The 19,133-nt window shown below is 35.3% G+C and overlaps 1 protein-coding gene across 4 annotated transcripts in view; it reads right to left on the bottom strand.

Moving 5' to 3' along the window:
• Positions 1-19,133, bottom strand: part of LOC150094254 (uncharacterized) — a 266,325-nt gene that overhangs the window by 13,468 nt on the left and 233,724 nt on the right. For all 4 annotated transcript variants that reach the window (XM_090411777.1, XM_090411776.1, XM_090411778.1 and 1 more), the window contains one exon: positions 6,419-6,525. In XM_090411777.1, coding sequence (XP_090267903.1) covers positions 6,419-6,525 — 107 coding nt within the window. The remainder of the gene's footprint in view (positions 1-6,418; positions 6,526-19,133) is intronic.

Genomic DNA, 19,133 nt, shown 5'->3' on the forward strand with positions numbered 1-19,133 from the left:
AGGACTACTTTGAAACATTTCCAAAGGACTTTTTGGAGGCTGTTCCACAGAATTGAGTAAAGAATGAAAGATGACCAAGAGTCATCTTTCAGTGAGAATGCAGTTCAACTGTAAAAGGATATTGAACAGCTGTTGCTTTAGTTCCTGTACATCTGTCAGAAACTGGAGGCATGATGGATGAAAGTTCTGCTGAACAATGGACAGGGAAATATCTGTAGAAGACATACAATATAGAAACTGATCTTCTATGGAAAAGTGGCTGAAGAGAGTCTGTAAAAGAAGTATTATTAATCAACTGGACTGCCCTTTTCTGAACAATATCAAGAATTTTTAGGTTGTCTCTTAGGTGCACCATTCCAAACATTAGAGCAGTATCTGACAAATGTTGGTCAGATTTGGAATTTATACAGAGTAAACTGTTCCACAGAGAAGTACTTAAGCAGAAAAGGATGCCATAGAAGTGATATGATTGTGTTAGGAAAGATTTGGAGTAAGAGTCAGTCTGGTAGTGGCTTCCGCTCTTCAGACTTTTCCTATACATAAGGTAAACATCTAAAATATGGATGTTTTCTTGCCAATTATTAGAAGCAGACTCCAGCTGAAAAAAACACATCTCTCCAGGTTTAACCAAGCTACTAACAGGACATGGAAAACGAAGACACCTCCTACACAGATTCGATTTCCTGGAATCACCATCATGCTTTTGTTGCCCGCACCTTCAACAGACTGTCGATCACTTACTTTACAACTATCAGCTACTGGATCCCATCCAGATGCCTCTAATACAACACACCATCACTTCTGGAGATGAGTGGCCAGTGTCAAAATAGAGACTTATCCAAAAGTATTACTCAGAGTTATTTAAATTTGCCAATAAGATGAACTTCAAGTCATTGTAATGTAACATGAATTACTGATATTGTGTGAATTATGTAGGGTAAATACATGTATATATAAAAACATAAATATAAATATGGATGTCTTCTTCTTAATCCTTCATCTTTTACGGTGTCAAGGTTTTTTTATTCTTGCAACTGCAACCTTGTGCAACCGTACGAGGATAAGATGGTTAGCCCTATGCCTCCTGGTGTGTCCTATGTCTGTAGATGCATGTGTTCATGGCACCAGTATGCCTGTTCTGGGAGACGAAAAACCCAAGTTTCCGGGTGAAAAAACTCCCTACCCCCATATGAGACCAGCTAATTCACCTTTCATCGAAAGAGACCAGATAAAGGTCCCTCACTTCACTGACAGGAATCAAACCCATTTCCGACCAAAGGGCTTCATCATTAATGACTGAGCTACAGAGGCTTAAATGTGGATGTAAAGGTCAGAATACGTACATGTAGATGAAAAATATAAATGTAAATATGAATATTGATACAAAAATATAAATGTCAATCAGTACTTGGAAGCTACATGTAATATAGGCATTGTATACAATGGAGCATATAGGGAATAAATTACCTTCTGGAAGGGTTACTATTGGGAGGAAAATGCAAACACACACATCTTGAGAGCAAATTACCATTAATATAATTCTCTGTATGACATGTTCTCAGCAAGATGCATAACCTTACGCTGATATTTGCTATCAGTGTAAGGTTATGCATCTATAAAATTAGTGTGTTAAGATCAACCTGCAAGAATTCTGTATTAAAAATGTCCCTTATCACTTTTCCTAACTTGCATCATCATCAGCAATTAAATAATGGGCCAAATACAAAACCCTCTGGTAATCTACTAATTACCTGCCTTCTCTTAGACTCGGCACTACCATATGTTACTCTCTCTCAGATACCTATCACTAAGCAACTCTCCTATCCATGTGACAAAGCCTATTCTGCATGCCCTCCTTTGAGTTCATATGACAACTTCAGTGTGAAATTCTGGCAAATGCCTTTAAAAATCCTCAAGCATGGCATATCCTTTATATAATCTAACTCCACGAGCACTATTATAAAATGCAAGCGAACAACTAAAGCAAATTAAGTTCTATCCTTAACAAAATCATGCTATCCTCTATTGGGGATTAATGTGCTACTTCTAGTAGCACTAGTTGCAGAGTCTAATGCCTCTTCAGCACCTTAATGACCACTCTAGTAATAGTCTAGAGTGGTCTACATTGATGGATGAAGCTCTTTCAATAGCTTTAATATCACCAATTCATCCACCTCATCTGGTTATTACCTAGCATCCAGATAGCTAATGGATCTGCTTGGGATGCAAACTTTACTAAGGTGATTGTATAACAATAGTCAGTTATATTTAAAGCATTTAACACTTTCTTACCTTCTGCATTCACTAAAGTTTATTCTTTCATTGTCAATTTTTCTTTTACTTACAAAATAAGCTTTTAAGCTAACTGCTCTTCATAGTCTAATTTTACCTTCCTCACCTTTCCTAGCTATCACTTTCCTAGTCTACTTTTGTGTTGTTCCTGAGCCTGGTCAGCACATTCCTCCCACAACTAAATCTACAACATATTTTTATGCACCTCTTGCTTTAAAGTCTTATTCGTTGATTTACTACTCATATGATTTATTCTCCTGACTCTAGGAATGCAGCTAGGTATATACAGCTTCTGCCAGACACATCCTTTGACCACTTCCCATGCAGTTTTTCATGCCAAGTCACTGCTTCTTGATAACTCTGTCACCTGCTTTATAGTTCAACATATATATTTTTCTTTTTAATTCAAAGCTCTCACATGATTTGCCACTCCCACTTAAAATTTTCTACTACTCTGTCACTACATGTCTTATTTAACAGTCTTTCAAAGTGATTACTCCAGACATTTAGAATATCTCTGTTTTCATGTCACCTTTTCATCTTTGATTACAGTACTCTTTTCTCTACTTACAAGTTTTTTCAATAGCCTGCAGATCAATATAAAGAACACCTTCCTCATATTAATCTTCTATATTCTTAACAAAGTCTTCCCATGACTTTCTTTAGCTACTTTATGCATATCTTAGCTCTTTTACATTTTTCTCTCCATTTTTATAGGACATCTGCCAACTTATTTGCTAGGAGCTTTTCGATATGATTTCTTCTTTTCCAGGGCTACTTCTTTAACTTCTTCTGTTCACCATGATGTTTTTATCCTTACAGGCAACTTCACTACATGATGAATCAGTCATAGTTTTCTTCAGCATTTGCCACAGAGACTCCTGGGCTTGGTTGTTGTTTATGAACTCTTTCATTCCTTTCTTAAATAATATTTGTATAATTGAACCCACAGTTCACCTGTGGGTTCAATTCAATTTAAAATTCTCTTTCATATTGTTCTTTTCAATGTGAGATTCATTTTTATCCTACTTTAAATTAAGTAATGGTCACTTCTAATTTCAAATTCTCTGTGCTTCCTGAACCAACATGAAGATATTGCTATCAACAATAACATAGTCACGAGGCTTTTCTTATTTCTTGCATCTTCTATCTCCAAATTTCCCCAAAACTTTTCTATATTGCTGGTGGGATTAATTTCCTACTCCAATGTTTAGATCTCCAACAAGGACTTTTTTCATTTCTTTATGCCAGATACTTGCTGATTTTCATGTTAGATGCTATCAATGCTATTCCTTTCCTTGATTGTTATTGCCTGAATATAACATCTTAATGCTTATTATTTAGGAAATCTCACCTGTTTTTTGTCTTTTTTTGTCTCAGTAATGCCACTTATGTCCATGTGGTACTTTTCTGCAAGTCTGATTTCCTTTCCAATAATACTCCTTAGGTTGATGCTTCCTACCTTCAATTCTTCTGACATTGGGTTTGATATTGTTCTTCTAGTTTGTCAGGACTGCCCTTTTTCTTGATAGTAACTATCATAGGGAGGTTTTAAGTATATCACCCTAAATGTATGTGTGTGGGCAGTATTCCAGGATGAAGCAGGCAGATTTAGGAATTATACTCTTACCAGTTGTACAGTGGAAAAGTAGCATCTTTGGTAGCATCATTCACCTAGTTTTAGAGGCTAAAGAAGCTATGGCTAAAATGTGTTTGTACCAGAAAAGGCTAGAGTTGTAAATTAGTCCAAGAGAAATATGATCATGTTTAGAGATATATACAGGGTGGTTCAAAATTCCACGTACAAACTTTGAGGGAAGGTAGAGAACATCAAAATCAACCATATTCACATAGAAAAAAAGCATGACCGGAAATGCCACCCGAAAGTGATAGGTGGCACGGTTCACCAGTGCTCCAGGTGAGCAATTGGGGGTTCCTCATTCAAACTTTCGATGTCGTATGAAGAACATGCGTCATTTTACGAATGTTGAGATGGCAGACATGCACCTCGTTTATGGGTTAGCTGACGGTAATGGACAAGCCACTATACGAATGTATCACGAAAGGTACCCAGACATGTATCGCATCACAAAATGTTTGCGCATTTGCATCAGAATTTGCGTGACTATGGATCATTCAGGGATCGCAGGCATGACAGTGGGCTGCCATGGAAGAGGAGGTGTTGCATGCAATGGACAATAATCCAGAGACAAGCACACGTGCCATTGCCTCTGCTATAGGAGTATCTCGATCCAGTGTATTGCGCGTTTTGCACTCTGAGTCCTTACATCCATTTCATCTGCAACGGGTCCAGTTACTGATGGCCGAAGATTATCCTTGACGTGTGGAATTCGCGCAGTGGTTTCTGCAGAAAAGTGCCATAGACCCAGATTTTCCAACTTGTGTTTTGTTCACGGATGAAGCTTCGTTTACCCGCGAAGGGGTCTTCAATCACTACAATGCTCATGTGTGGGCCCATGAGAACCCACACGCTGTGCGATCACATGCTGCACAACAACGCTTCGCCATTAATGTATGGGCAGGTATCGTTGCTGACTGTTTAGTCGGCCCATACCTGTTATCACCCCAACTGGACTCCCAGAAGTATCGAACCTTTCTGGAAGAAGTTCTGCTGGATTTACTGAACAATGTTCCAATGACTGTTCATCGGCAGATGTGGTTCCCATGATGATGGGGCTCCAACCCATTTTGGAATTTCTGTGTGTCAGTATTTGACTTATGACTTCCTCATACCACCTTTCATGAGTTGCCCCAGCAGGCACAAACGTTTTTTTTTTTTTTTTTTTTTTTTTTATGTTGGGTCCATATACAAAAGGTTGGCTGGTCAACCTATAGTAACTTAGTACTGTATATGGGTAGTGGGTTAGGAAAGGAGAAACTTGTTTACAAGTTTCTCCTTTCCCAACTGTTCTCATTTAAAAGCCTGTATGTTGTATTCCTTGGGAAATATGTCAGGGGGAAGACTATTCCACAGTACCAGGGATGGAGGAGGAGGAAGAGAAACTTGTTCTGTGGGTTTCAAGGTGTACTGTGAAAGGATGTTGGGCAGAAGCTGTACGTGTTCCAATGGGCTTAGTACAGAGTGGGGGAATTATTGATGCTGTTTCTGATGAACATTTCCCATGGAAATATTTATAGAATATACAAATTGCAGAGACCAAGCATCTGTGTGAAAGTGAGGTGTTTGCTTACACTTGGATAATGGATTAAACCAAGTATATAATTTCTTGGTATCTTTAATTTATGAAATGAGACCTTTCTTGGAGAAATAAAACACAATTATGTTGGTGGCACTGAAGTTTTCACAAGATTATTTCAACTGAAGGATAACAAGATCAGAGCTTAAGGCATGTTCTTTTTAGGCTTTCAAGCTATATTACACATGTAGGGACAACAGTAACTGCTTATTTCTATTTTATCTACAGAAGTCAAGACTGGGTGGCTAATTTAGCTGATAAATATAAATTCAAAGGTTAAACTAACATTAAATTTCCTGTCCTAAAGAATCTGAGTATAAAAAAAAAATTTAATTTTTATTTTTGTTTTGCTATAATAAAAAAAAAATTAATTTTAAAACACCTAACACCAGTCAATCATCCCTGCTCCCCACCCCATCAACACAAAAAAATTTAAAATCATTTTGATCCACTCCTGCCCTTTGGGTTGCAGAAGGCAGATGTTGTAACCAACTTTGAAAGGGCTATATGATTTTGAGTGTTTACACAGCTAAAGAATGTGTCCAGTACTAATATGGCAAGGAATTCTGCTTTCTTAAGGTTTTCTAATGCTGAACATGCAATTTCCCTTTCTCTTAAATAATACAATAGCCAATGACCTTTATGAATGAGTTTGTTTAGCCATTATAAACAGTGTAAAAAAAAAAAAAAAATCGATATTTATAGTAAATCATAGTTACATTTTTGAAAGATCCTACACCTTTTTTCAATTTTTTTGTTTAAATGTATTTTATATATATACTGTTTAGAAATGCTCATATATTAAAAGAAACATGTTCAAGTTGATCTATTACTAGTTTAAAATCACAGTCTTACATACAAAAATATTATGTGACAATCTAGTATATTAGTACTGGTGTACACTATACCTTATACTGAGTTTCTGCTGGAGTGCTGGCAAGAAAAGGAGGCTGGCCTACTAACATCTCATATAGAATTACACCTACGCTCCACCAGTCACAAAGCTGTGTATAGCCTAAATTTAATGAAAACAGATATCAATATTTTAATATTCTTTAACATAAAAAATATAACATTCTTATATAACTGACTGGTCATTATACAGTTAGCTTTGTTTCGAGTTAATTTTATGATCAAACACCAAAATTACTACGATTCTTTTAAGGTTACACAGTGGTCAGCATTCATAGGAAGAATTTATGGAGACAAAAACACGGAGTAATTACTTATAATTATGAAAATAACACTTGCCATTTCAACCTCTTTATTGAGGTTAACACCAGGAAAACATACGCTCAGGACACAAGCTACATGACACTACACAAAAGTAAAATAAATTTAAATGCTTTGTTAATTGTTTACCCTAGCCTGACCTCTGGTGAAAAAAAATAATAAATTAAAATAAAGTAATAATAATAAATAAATGTATAGATAAAATAAATTTTTATACATATACAGATTATAAAAAAATCTAAATAAATAAAAACAAAAGTTTTATATTGGAACTAGATTAAACACATCTCTACAGTCTTCTTATATTAAGGTTTTCTTGTGTTGGGATTCTGCCATCATGTTCTGGATGCTTATATAGGCTGCAGATGAGGCCTCCAGATTCTTGGAATTACTAATCCATCATTCTTGTTCAGATTCAGATGATGTTTCAGCATCTCACAAGCTTCCTTGAATTTTCTTTCAAACCAGGTTTTGGTGTGGTATAGGGACTTAGTGCCTTTCCAGTTGATTCTGTGACTTGATTGAAGTGCATGGTCTGACAGGCCTGTTTTACCATAGTGGAGGAATTTAATATGTCGTTTATATTCATCTTTTCTTATTGGGATGGTGCACCGTGTTTCCCCTATGTAGGGTAGGTTGTGGGTGCAATGAATTTTGTAAATCCCTGGGTGGTCAAGATAGGGAAGGGATCTTTGGATGAGCTGAGTATATTTTTTAATTTTGCAGGTTTGAAAGTTGCCTTAATGTTGTACTATGTAGTGCTCTATCTTTTTTTTTTTTTTTTGATATTCCCCTAATGTATTATATATATGGCATTCTTTTAATTTTTTTTTTTTTTTTTTGCTTTTAATGGTATTATTGTGGGGAATCTTGTGAATTGTTTTTTGCTATAGCCATTTTTTAAAAATGTTTGGCTAATAATTTCATGTTCTTTGTTCAGTGCCTGCTCATTAGAGCAGACTGTTAGGGCACTATGTTTGAGAGTGCTGATGATCCCTAGTTTTTGTGTAGGATGGTGGTATGAAATTTATTTTTATGTGTATTGGCCTGTGTGTGTATAGGTTTACAGTAGACCACGAAAGAAAAGCAGCCTGAGGTAAAATGTGTGAGAAAACGAAGAGAATTATTGTTTTCAATCTCGATGGTAAATTGGATATGTTTGTGTTGTTTGTTCAGGTGGCAAAGGAATGTATTTAATGTTTCATAGCCATGGGGCCAAATGGCAAAAATATCATCAACATATCTGAGCCAGACTTTGGCCTTTAGGCTTGCTGAATATGGAGCTCATTTGTTGAAATCTTCCATGTAAAAGTTAGCTGGGGGGGGCTGTATCTTCTTTTTGCAGGTAGAAATTATCTTGTCACACAAACCAAAATTATTAACTCGAGTACCAGTAAAAATTAAATGATGAATTGTATATTTGACTTTAATTTTCAAAACAGAGAATAGAAACTCTTACATACTGAACTTTATTAATTCATTGGCACTTCAACTTCATTTATGAGGTGTGGCTACAACAAAATAAGGTTACAGTTTAAAATGTACATAACAAAAAATGTATTAATAAGTCTGTGTTAAAATGAAGAGCAAGCTATGTCCAGTTAGGATGCAATGTGTGTGTGTTTGTGCAATATACTATTTAACTCACTCCATCCCTCTTCACTTGAGGATGGCCAGTTATAGCACATCAATCAATTTCCTGATATTATTATTATTATTACATGACACCTCCAAGAAGTCCAAAAACTCATCGAGGGAGGGCACCTGCTCTACAACTCTGTCTCCATCGCTCAATCCACCAACTACAGCAAACTGCATCATCTACACCAATACTATCTACTGTCCACCACCACCACCGCTAGTATGTTCACAGACAATCACAAACATCCATGCCCACGGCGGGATTTGAACACACAGCCTTTTGGCTGGAGATCAGAGATATGCTGACCACTCAACCAACCAGGCAGTCATATATACCAGGTTACTGTGACATCACTACATGATTAAGCTTACATTATTATTAATGTAAACTTAATTACATCATCATTATCCTATCAACAATTTTCCTCCAAATTAGTCTATTACTTGTAAGCACTCCAATATTGTCATATCTAATATTTTGCTCTTCTAAGACAATCAATCCACCTAGACCTTGCTCTACCTCTGGGTCTCTTTCCTGCCATCTTGGCATCAAACACCTGTTTTGCTAACCTTTCCTCACCCATTCTATTTAAGTGATCATACCACCTTACGTTAGCTCTGCTGACATTTAACCTACCTTAGAACCATCTGTGGTCTCTAGTCTTTGACCAAGTGCTTTATTTCTAACACAACTCTCAGATCCATAACTTAAAACTGGTTTAAACACTGTCTTGTATTATCCTGCTAGTTTGGTAGTTTGGCTAATTTCTCTCTTATTCCATATAAATTTATTCAGCTGGATACCCACCATACCAGCTTTGCTTATTCTGTTGTCTATTTCCAGATTTAACCTGCCATCATCACTTTCTATGCGCTTAAATAGCTGAAATATTTTACTTGTTCTATAGGATCTCCATTCAGAATGCAACTGAAGTTTTCTATGTTCCTGCCTATTTTCAATAGTTTTGGTCTTTTTATTGCTGATTTTCATGCCTAATTTTTTACAGCTGTTATTCAATTTAGTTAAAGAATCCTGGAGATTTGCAGTAGATGTGTTTAGGAGTACAACATCATCTGCATTAAGCAAAGAGCTGACATTAACATCTCCAATTCTAATATCAGTTTCATAATGTGATCCATATAGATAATGAATAACAGAGGGGATAAAGTACATCCTTGTCTTACCCCTGATTTTACATCAAACCATTTTCCTGTATTTCCTTCAATTCTAACTGCTGACTGATAACTAAAATATAGACTGTGGATTGCTTTGTATAATGTTCCCCATATAATTGTAGTGTTTTGAAAAGCTTTTCTCTGGGCACTTTGTCTTATGCCTTTTCCAGATCTACAAATGAATAAACACAAATGCATATGATAGTACAACATGATGAATTATAACGCGTTAACTTATAAATATAATTCTTGGTAATGATGGCAATTAGCTTCTCTCCAGTTCTGTGTGTGTGCATTTGTTTGTTTTCCGGCCAGTTTCCAGAGGAAAACTGACACCTCCATATAATACTCACCTTCAACTGTAACGCTTTTATAGATGTTCCTCAAATCGAAGATGGAATTCGAAAACCCAGGTCTTTCCAATGAAAGAGCATTGTTGCTGCTGGCTGTGCAACTTAAAATAGAGCTTTTTATCTTTTTTTAATTACAATATTAGTTTAACTATACTGCTCTCACTGTCAGCATCTTCTCATTAAATCTACCCACAATTTTTTATAAGTTTATTGAACAAAAAGCAGAAATTATAAAAAAAACAATAAACATACAAGAAGGGTACAAAAACAAAAATAATTTGGAAAAAAATAAAGTAAATAAATAATAAAATAAATAAATAATAGTAACTTATAATAGTAAGTATATAAAATAGGAACATATTAAACATTATTGGGTAAAGAAATAGTTAAATAAATATTTAAACAGAAAGAAACATCACTTAGTGAATTGAGCTTTTCTAGTTTTCATATGAAAATTCTCGAATAATATGTATATCAAGTTGATCCAAAACATCTGACTCTATTGATATAATGGCAAGATTTGAAAGTCTGTCTTGTACCATTGTGGAGCGCAAGTAGTTATTGATAATTTTAAGTTTAGAAAAGGACTGTTCCGCAGATATTACAGATACCGGTAATGACAAAAGAATCCGAAGAGCAATTGTAAAGTTTGGATAAACTGTGATTAAGTCATTTGAATAAATATACTGAATTATCTGATTTATATCGTTTTTAAAATTAGAAATAAATGGTTGACAGTGTAAAATTTCTTTGCATAAATTGTCTGAATGATTCTCATGTGTTAATTTTTATCGTAACTTTTTACAAAATAATAAATATTCTTTATTTTGCGAAGTACTTAACAAATACAAAACTGAAATGAATTCATGTTCTTTTAATAAAGTAAATCTTTCCTGCAAAGATTGTAATGTTTGATCTATTATGCAGAGAAAAAAAATTACTTTAAATGAAATTTCAGGATCTACTATATTTTCATGTTCGTAATCAAATTGTGTTGTCTTTTTATGTCGCCTTAGTGGTCTACTACTACTACTACAAAATACAGATTCTGCGTCAAATTTTGAGCTTTCTACAATTTCTTTGAAAGTTTCATCAGACCTATAATCACTTAAAAATTGATTTTTCAATGCATCTAAATCAAGTTGGAGATTCATAGCTGAAGACTGAAGTATTTTGCTGACAAAATTCACTTTATTTAAAATATCATACCAAATCTTTGGCATCTTTACTATCCTGGCACCTGTGTGTGTCACACACATTGCACATATGGCCGGCGTGCCCCTGACTAGATGGTCAGGGGCACGCCGGAGTGATTTGATTTTGTGGTAATCAAAGTTACCACAAAATCATACCACTAAATCCATCACATCTATTCCTGTAACTATGTCATCTGATGTTAGCCAAGTCACACTAATGCCTATAACTTTTGGCAAGATTGCACTAATCAATGCCAAAAACTCCTCCCTCTTATTCCTGATACTTCTAGCATTAGTATATAGAAATTGTAGCATCCCCTTAGGCCCCAACCAACTTTACATACTGAATTGACTATCTCATTCCATGTGGTTGCCAAAGTGACTAGATTCTGCATTTTTTGTTTATTCACTCGTTTGCTTCATGGGTGCCTTCACACACACACACACACACACACACACATCCATCCATCCATCCATCCTAATTTATTTAGTTTTCCTGACTTTGTGATTCCACATTCTCAGTGAATGAAGCTCTCTCTAGACACGCAACTTGAATCCATTTTAAGTGCAGTCTATCAGCATTGTACAAATCTTTCAATCCATTAAACTTAAGCCATAGGTCCATAAAATCTACATCATTCCTTCTGTACAATGTGTATTGATTCATTAGCTATCATTGCCCACCTCAGTTTCCCTCTATCATTGCATGGCTGCAGACTAACAAACATCACCCTCTCACGGTTCTTCTTTGCTTCCTCCAATAACTCATCCCTCATATGATTCTTCTCACATGTCAGGTGATTGGTCCAACCAAAACAATCAATTCTTTCACATTCCTTTTCTACATTCTGACTGCATTACTAATATTAATTTTCTCACCAGGGAAACAAGATTTTGTAGCACTTTCATGAAGTATTCCCATTATCATAAAATCGGCTTAAAAAATTATCTACTTATACTCTTTCTCTCATTTTTACTTACAATTCTCTTTTTTGACTTCAGACCTCTTGCTTTTTCTGTTCTCAGTTTGACTAATCTCTTGCTGTAGCCTTTCAATCCCGTGCTTTGTCCTATGAGAGACTACATGCAAACCCGTTATTTCTTTATTTAGGTCTTCCGTGATTTTCTGAACTTCCATCACTGCACTTTTAGTATTATCTCCCATATTGGCATTTTCCAGTCTTCTATCAGTACTCTCTATTCTACTATCACGTAATTTGTTCTCTTCATATTCACTCTCTCCAAACATTTACTACACACTCTTTCACCAGTTTTGCTCTACTTCCACAAATCTTTCAACTTTCACAACAAATACATCTCACAAATTTTACACTGGACAAAATCATGCAAATTTAGCCTGCCCAACAAAGATGTCTTGGCCACCATTGTTCTGCTACACATAAGTGCCATACCAACAATATATAAAGGAAATATACATATTTTACTTAAGTCTAAAAACTCAGTCTATCTCGCACACTTATAAAACAAATAAATGCAAAAAATTAACTCATTATTATTAGCAAAAATTTGAAAAAAAATTTACTTATCTTTTGGCAACATTACGAATCAGCGACATTCACCATCAAATAACACAATCATTATCAAATGATTGTAGTACAACTACTAACGATATTTCATGTGGCACTGAGTTTGAAGCCATCTGATGGGAGGTGGAATCTAACAAGATCAATTACATAGTGGGGTGTTGTTACAGACCTGGTGGATCGGTTGCTAGTGATGATGAAATGCATCACCAAATACAAAAGATGAGTATGAAAAGAGTAATATTAAAGGGAGACTTTAATTATCCAAATATTGATTGGGTAGCAGTAGAATCTCATGAGAGGAATGAAAATACATTTATTGAGCTGTTGCAGGTCAACTTCCTCGAGCAAAATGTGACAGAAGGAACTTGAGGGCAAACAGTATTAGATTTGATTATAGTGTCAGAGGACGTTTCAGTTAAAGACGTAACTATTCTGCCTCCGGTTGGTGACAATGATCATGCCGTACTCACTTGGGAAGTGACTAAGTTTATGAATGTTCCATACAAAAAAGGTTACATGATGAACTACAAAGCAGGAAATTATGACCAACTGAGGAGTATAATGAGTTCAGTGAAATGGGATTGGTTGCTGGATGGAAAGAATATCAACAGTGCATGGGAAGCGTTGAAACAATACTTAAATTAAATCAAAACAATACAATACTTAAACAATACTTAAAAAAAAGGGGTACAAAGTTGCTCGCGTCCATAGTGATCCTAAAGCTATACGTGTCCCTTGGGTGGTGCTAAATGAGCAACAGCGATAGGCAGCCAGTCCATCCTAAGGATCTTCAGGCCAATTTCATGATGTCTACTGAATTCATTGAATATAGTGACTTCCAGAAACCAGAATTTAGAAACATTGGCCCTACACTATGTATTTGTCAATTAAATGTTGAATCTATTAGCAAAGCCAAATGCGATTATTTATCGAAATTATTGTTAACCAACAATGTTGATGTGATTGCTGTGCAAGAAACATGTGCTGCTGATCCTGAACAGCTCCTTAAAAGAGGTCGCATTCCTGGTTACACTGCTATTGGTGCAACTTATCATGAAGTATATGGAATAGCAACATATGTGCAAAATCGTCTTAAAGAAGTTTTTCTTCTATCTCAAAATATTGTAGAAAACATACATACAGTAGTTATAAAAGTTCAAGATATTACAATTACGAATATTTATAAGCCACCTGGATCACCTTGGCCAGAAAAAATTATTCCTATTGCTGAACATCCCTCAATCTATATTGGGGACTTTAATAGTCACCATGAACAGTGGAATTATGCTCGAAACAACGAATGTGGTGAAAAACTTGTTGATTGGATCGAACTAAATAATCTTCACTTAGTCTTTGATGCCAAAGACAAAGGCACTTTTAGATCTGCGCCCTGGAAAAGAGACTATAACCCTGATTTATGTCTTGTGAGCAAAAATAATTCAGGTCACCCTATGCAAAATCTGAGAAGGGTCTTAACTGACTTTCCTCATAGTCAACATAGACCGGTATTAATTGACATTGGCATTTCCATTCCATTTTGTAAGATCAAAGCCTATTCCATGCTGGAATTTTAAAAAGGCTGACTGGAATAAATACGCAAATGAACTTGACAAATGTATTCGCTGGATATCTCCAATAAGTAATAATTTTCATCAATTTATAGGTGTAGTCCTGCTTGCTGCCAAGAAAAGTATTCCTAGAGGTAGTAGACATAACTATATACATGGTTGGAGCGAAGAATGTGAATTACTTTATAATGATATCAGATTAACAATGACCAAAAAACAGCAGACGAACTCCTAGAAAACTTGGATATATCCTGAAGGAAAAAATGGGTAAATACAGTTGAAGGTATAGACTTTACTCATTCCAGCCGTAAAGCTTGGAGCCTTCTTAGGAAACTAGGTGGTAGTGCTCCTTTGATTAAAGAACAACCAAGAATCACCCCAGATCAACTAGCTATACATATTGTAAATATATCACGTATCCCAAACAATAAAAAGCATACAAGATATATAAAGAGAAAATTAAAAGAATTTAGCAAGTCTTCACCTATAACTTCAAATTTTGCACACCCTTTTAGCAGCAAGAAGTCGAAGCAGCCTTAAAGGAATTAAAGGCTGGTGAGGCTCCTGGTTTTGATAACATTTATCCAGAATTTTTTATTAATCTGGGAAGAAATGCAAGATTCTGGTTAACAAAGTTCTATACTGACATTCTTACAACTGGTAAACTTCCCACTATTTTTAAAAAAGCAAAATTACTTTCAATTTTAAAGCCTGGTAAGCCTAATCATAAACCGGAAAGTTACCGACCTATTACTCTCCTCAGTTGTTGTTATAAACTCTTTGAAAGACTTATTTATAATAGAATAAGCTCCACAATTTTTAAAAATGTCCCAATAGAACAAGCTGGCTTCAGACCAAATCGTGGGTGTTGTGACCAGGTTCTCTCTTTGGTAACTCACATAGAAGCTGGTTTTCAAAAAGGTTTAAAAACATCAGCAGCATTTATTGATTTGTCAACAGCCTTCGACACCGTTTGGAGACAAGGCCTTCTATATAAATTATATAAAATTATCCCATGTAAAACAATAGTCCATATTATTAACAATATGCTAAGAGATAGAAGATTTATAGTGACTATAGGTAATAAAACTAGCAGCAAAAGGAAGTTAAATAATGGGCTGCCACAGGGATCTGTTTTATCTCCGTTATTATTCAATCTGTATATATCTGATCTTCCCGTCACTACATCAAGGAAATTTTGTTATGCCGACGATAAAACAATAACTACACAGCATAAATGCATAAGTCGTACAGAAGAAATTCTAAAAGCTGACTTAACTATTCTGGATGAATATTTTAAAAGATGGAGACTCTGTTTAAATAGGAGCAAAACGGTAATATCTTGTTTTCATCTAAATAATAACTTGGCAAATGTGAAACTAAAAATTGAATTGAACAACACTATACTTCCATATAATACATTCCCTAAGTACTTGGGAGTCACACTTGACCGTTCTCTCACATTCCGGCAACATCTTTCAAACTTGGCATATAAACTAAGGACACGTAATAATATCCTACAGAGACTCTGTGGCACAACCTGGGGTTCTAGAGCCTCTACTCTTCGGATACCAGCCCTTGCTTTGGTATTTTCAAATGCTGAATATTGTGCTCCTGTGTGGCTAAATAGCCCTCACACAAGGATTATCAATTCTCAATTGAATAATACCTTAAGATTAATTACAGGCTCTATTAGATTGATCCCAACATATTGGTTACCTCTTTTAGTAGGCATTATTCCTACAGAACTACGTAGATTGAATTCTTTAGTCCGTGAATTCCAAAAAATTGCTAGTAATTAATCCGAACCTACATATTCATCAGGATCTCCCAACTCTTAACGTCAATAGATTGAAATCTTGCCATCCGTCACTACAAGCAGCAGAAGAACTAGTGCTAAATAATTTTAATCCTTTATCAAAGTGGGAAGAAACATGGAAGGAAAATACGAAAGAACATTTGCATAACATCTTTAAAGGTGATCAAATCATCACAGGATCAGATCTACCTCGCAAAACATGGACGGTACTAAACAGAATTCAGACAAATCATGGCCTATGTGGAGATACTCTCTATAAATGGAACAGACAAACATCTTCAGAATGTGACCGTGGTGCTCCATGACAGACTATGCAACATATTGTAACAAAATGCATCTTCCGTGCTTATCAGAATGACTTTTTACAAGCGGCTCCTGAAGCTGTGACCTGGATTACGAACTTAGATCTGAATTTATAATGATATATATGTTTCTTTTCCTTATTATAACATATTAAGACTTTTACTTTTAACTCTTATTTTAATTTTCCAACTTCTTGCATTTGATCTATGTTTTCCTTCAAAGTTTTAACTTAAAATATTTTAAATTCTTCAATTCTGTTAATATATAATGACATCATGATTCTCTTTTTTAACATCATGTTTTTGCCATGAGCTATGTATGTATGTATGTAATACTTAAATGATGCGATATCTGAATGTGTCCCGAGAGTTCAAAGAATAAATAGAGTAGGAGTCAAATGGATGTGTAATCTTATTAAGCATGAGATTCTTAAGAAAAGGACGATGTGGAATACCGTGTGCATAAGGATGACGTCCATTATGAACATTATAAACAGCAGATAGAATAGTCACAACTGTTGTATATGGAAAGCAAAGTCTGAGTATGAAAAGAAACTGGCTCTGCGTGCTCAAGACAACCCACAAGAATTCTATCGATATGCTGCAAGTAAAAGAAAGAATGAACATGAAAGAATAATTCTTCTAAATCCAGATGGCATGAGGGTTACAGATGAAAAAGAGGTTGCTCAGTTAATGTATGCCCAATTTGTTAAAAGCTATCAACCTGGTGAACGCAACATTGAGCTCACTGTTACCTCTTCACTAGATGAAGAAACACGGGTGTGTGAGGCCGAGGTATTAGAGCTGTTGCAAAAACTGAATAAGAATTCAGCAATAGGGACTGATGGAATATCAGCACGTGTGCTAAAAGAGTGTTCAGCTGAACTGGCCATTCCTTTAAGCTATTTAATATTAGTCTCAGAACAGGGAAGATTCCACAGGAATGTATGGTAATTCCATTGCACAAGGCTGGTGCAAAGACCGATGTATCCAACTATCGACCAATTAGTATCTGAGGAGTGGTGTTGAAGATTTTGGAAAAATTGGTTAAGACTTGCATTCAGAAATGGGTTGACAGTGAATCTCTACTTTGCAATGAACAACATGGGTTTACTAAGGGAAGGTCATGTTTTAGAAACTTGCTCACATTCTATAACAATGTTACCATTGAACTAGACAAGGGGAATGGATACACCATGATACTTTTGGATTTGCTAAGGCTTTTGACAGACTGTTGCATAAATTGGAGAAAATGGGTTTGGGTTATACAATATTAGCATGGATAAGCGCCTCCATAGTGCAATTGGAAGAATGGCGCTACGTTGCACCCTTCGATTGGAAAAGGCCCGAGTTCGATTCTTGTCGTGACGGGAGGAATCTTTATATGGATGTTTTCAATCGAAGGTGAGTTAGCCAATCTCATACAGAACACACTGATAATTCCGATCGTTGAGTTGTCAAAAAAATTAGAATTTCCTCTTTTAGTTCATAAAATCTTGATAAAACTCGTCCACAAGATAACCATCTCACTTATGTATTAACAACTGTGTGTAAGAAGCTTCTATTGAGGAGCATAGTGCTGCAAACAATCTCGATAGTAATGGCCTGGCTTTTATATAATTGACAATTTTGATAGTCTTGTCTAGTACTGTTTTAAGCTTATTGATACCAATGATTTTGATGCTAGTACTTCTCTGTGGAAAAAACAATGTGTAAAAATAATTCTAGGATTCTTATTTTGAACCAGTGTAACAAATCCTTTTATATTTCCTGACATCAAGCAGGCACCATCTGCAGTGCTGTAACAAGGGCATGGCGAAAGAGGTGCCCGCCAAGGGCGCAACTAGGTTTAGGGCACAAAACGTAAAAAAAAATTTTAAAAATAAAAATAAATAAATAGATATAAAAGTCTGCTATTTTATATTGTATTTTTAAATTATGGCAATACACCGCTTTAGACACACAAATTCTGCAACATACTGCAACTTGTTTTGATGGGGTTAATAATAAGTATTTAACATATTACAATTAGTAAAATTTAACTTGTTGCATTTAAATTTTTCAAAATGACTTTTTGTCATTTTTGGGTTAGCGGGGGCACAAGTTAGACGCTTGCCACAGGCGCTTCATACCCTCGTTACTGTACTGACCATCCGTGCAAATACCAATGAAAGAATCCCAAGACAAGTTATGGCAATTCAAGTAATTATCAACAACATCAAAAATATCTTGGCCCTTCATTGTTTCCAGGAGTGGTCGACAAAATAAAAACTGTTCTATAATATCTTCCTTATAAATAAATCTACTGAAGGCTAGAAGTTGAGCTTTACCAGTTACATCAGTTGATTCTTCCAACTGAATAGCAAATATATCGCCCCATTAATGTGAGATATCACTTGCAACTCAACATCTTTGGCCAAATCCTGAATACATCGATAAATGATGTTATCAGACATAGGAATTTTTAAAATCGCCATTTCATATTCCTCGCCAAACATGATATTAACAATTTTACAGCATGCTGGCAGAATTACAGATTCTGCAATTGTGTGAGATTTCATTTTTTTAGCAACAATTTCTGCACTTGCATAACTGGCTTTTTCCATCTTTCCATCAAAATTTTTGCTTGAATAGTTTTATCCAGTACAAGTCTTTTAAAATATTCAGCCAGTTTTTCGCTCAAGTGAGAATGTTTAGATTGTAAAATGTATTTTTAATTTATTTGGAACCATAGCGTTGTTTGCTAATTTTTCGCCACAAACTACACATGTAGGACATCGCGGATCTT

Source organism: Typopeltis vanoorti, chromosome 22 (genome assembly GCF_054136105.1).
Source record: "Typopeltis vanoorti isolate ZY-2024b chromosome 22, IOZ_Tvanoo_1.0, whole genome shotgun sequence".
NCBI classification, from domain to species: Eukaryota; Metazoa; Arthropoda; class Arachnida; order Uropygi; family Thelyphonidae; genus Typopeltis; species Typopeltis vanoorti.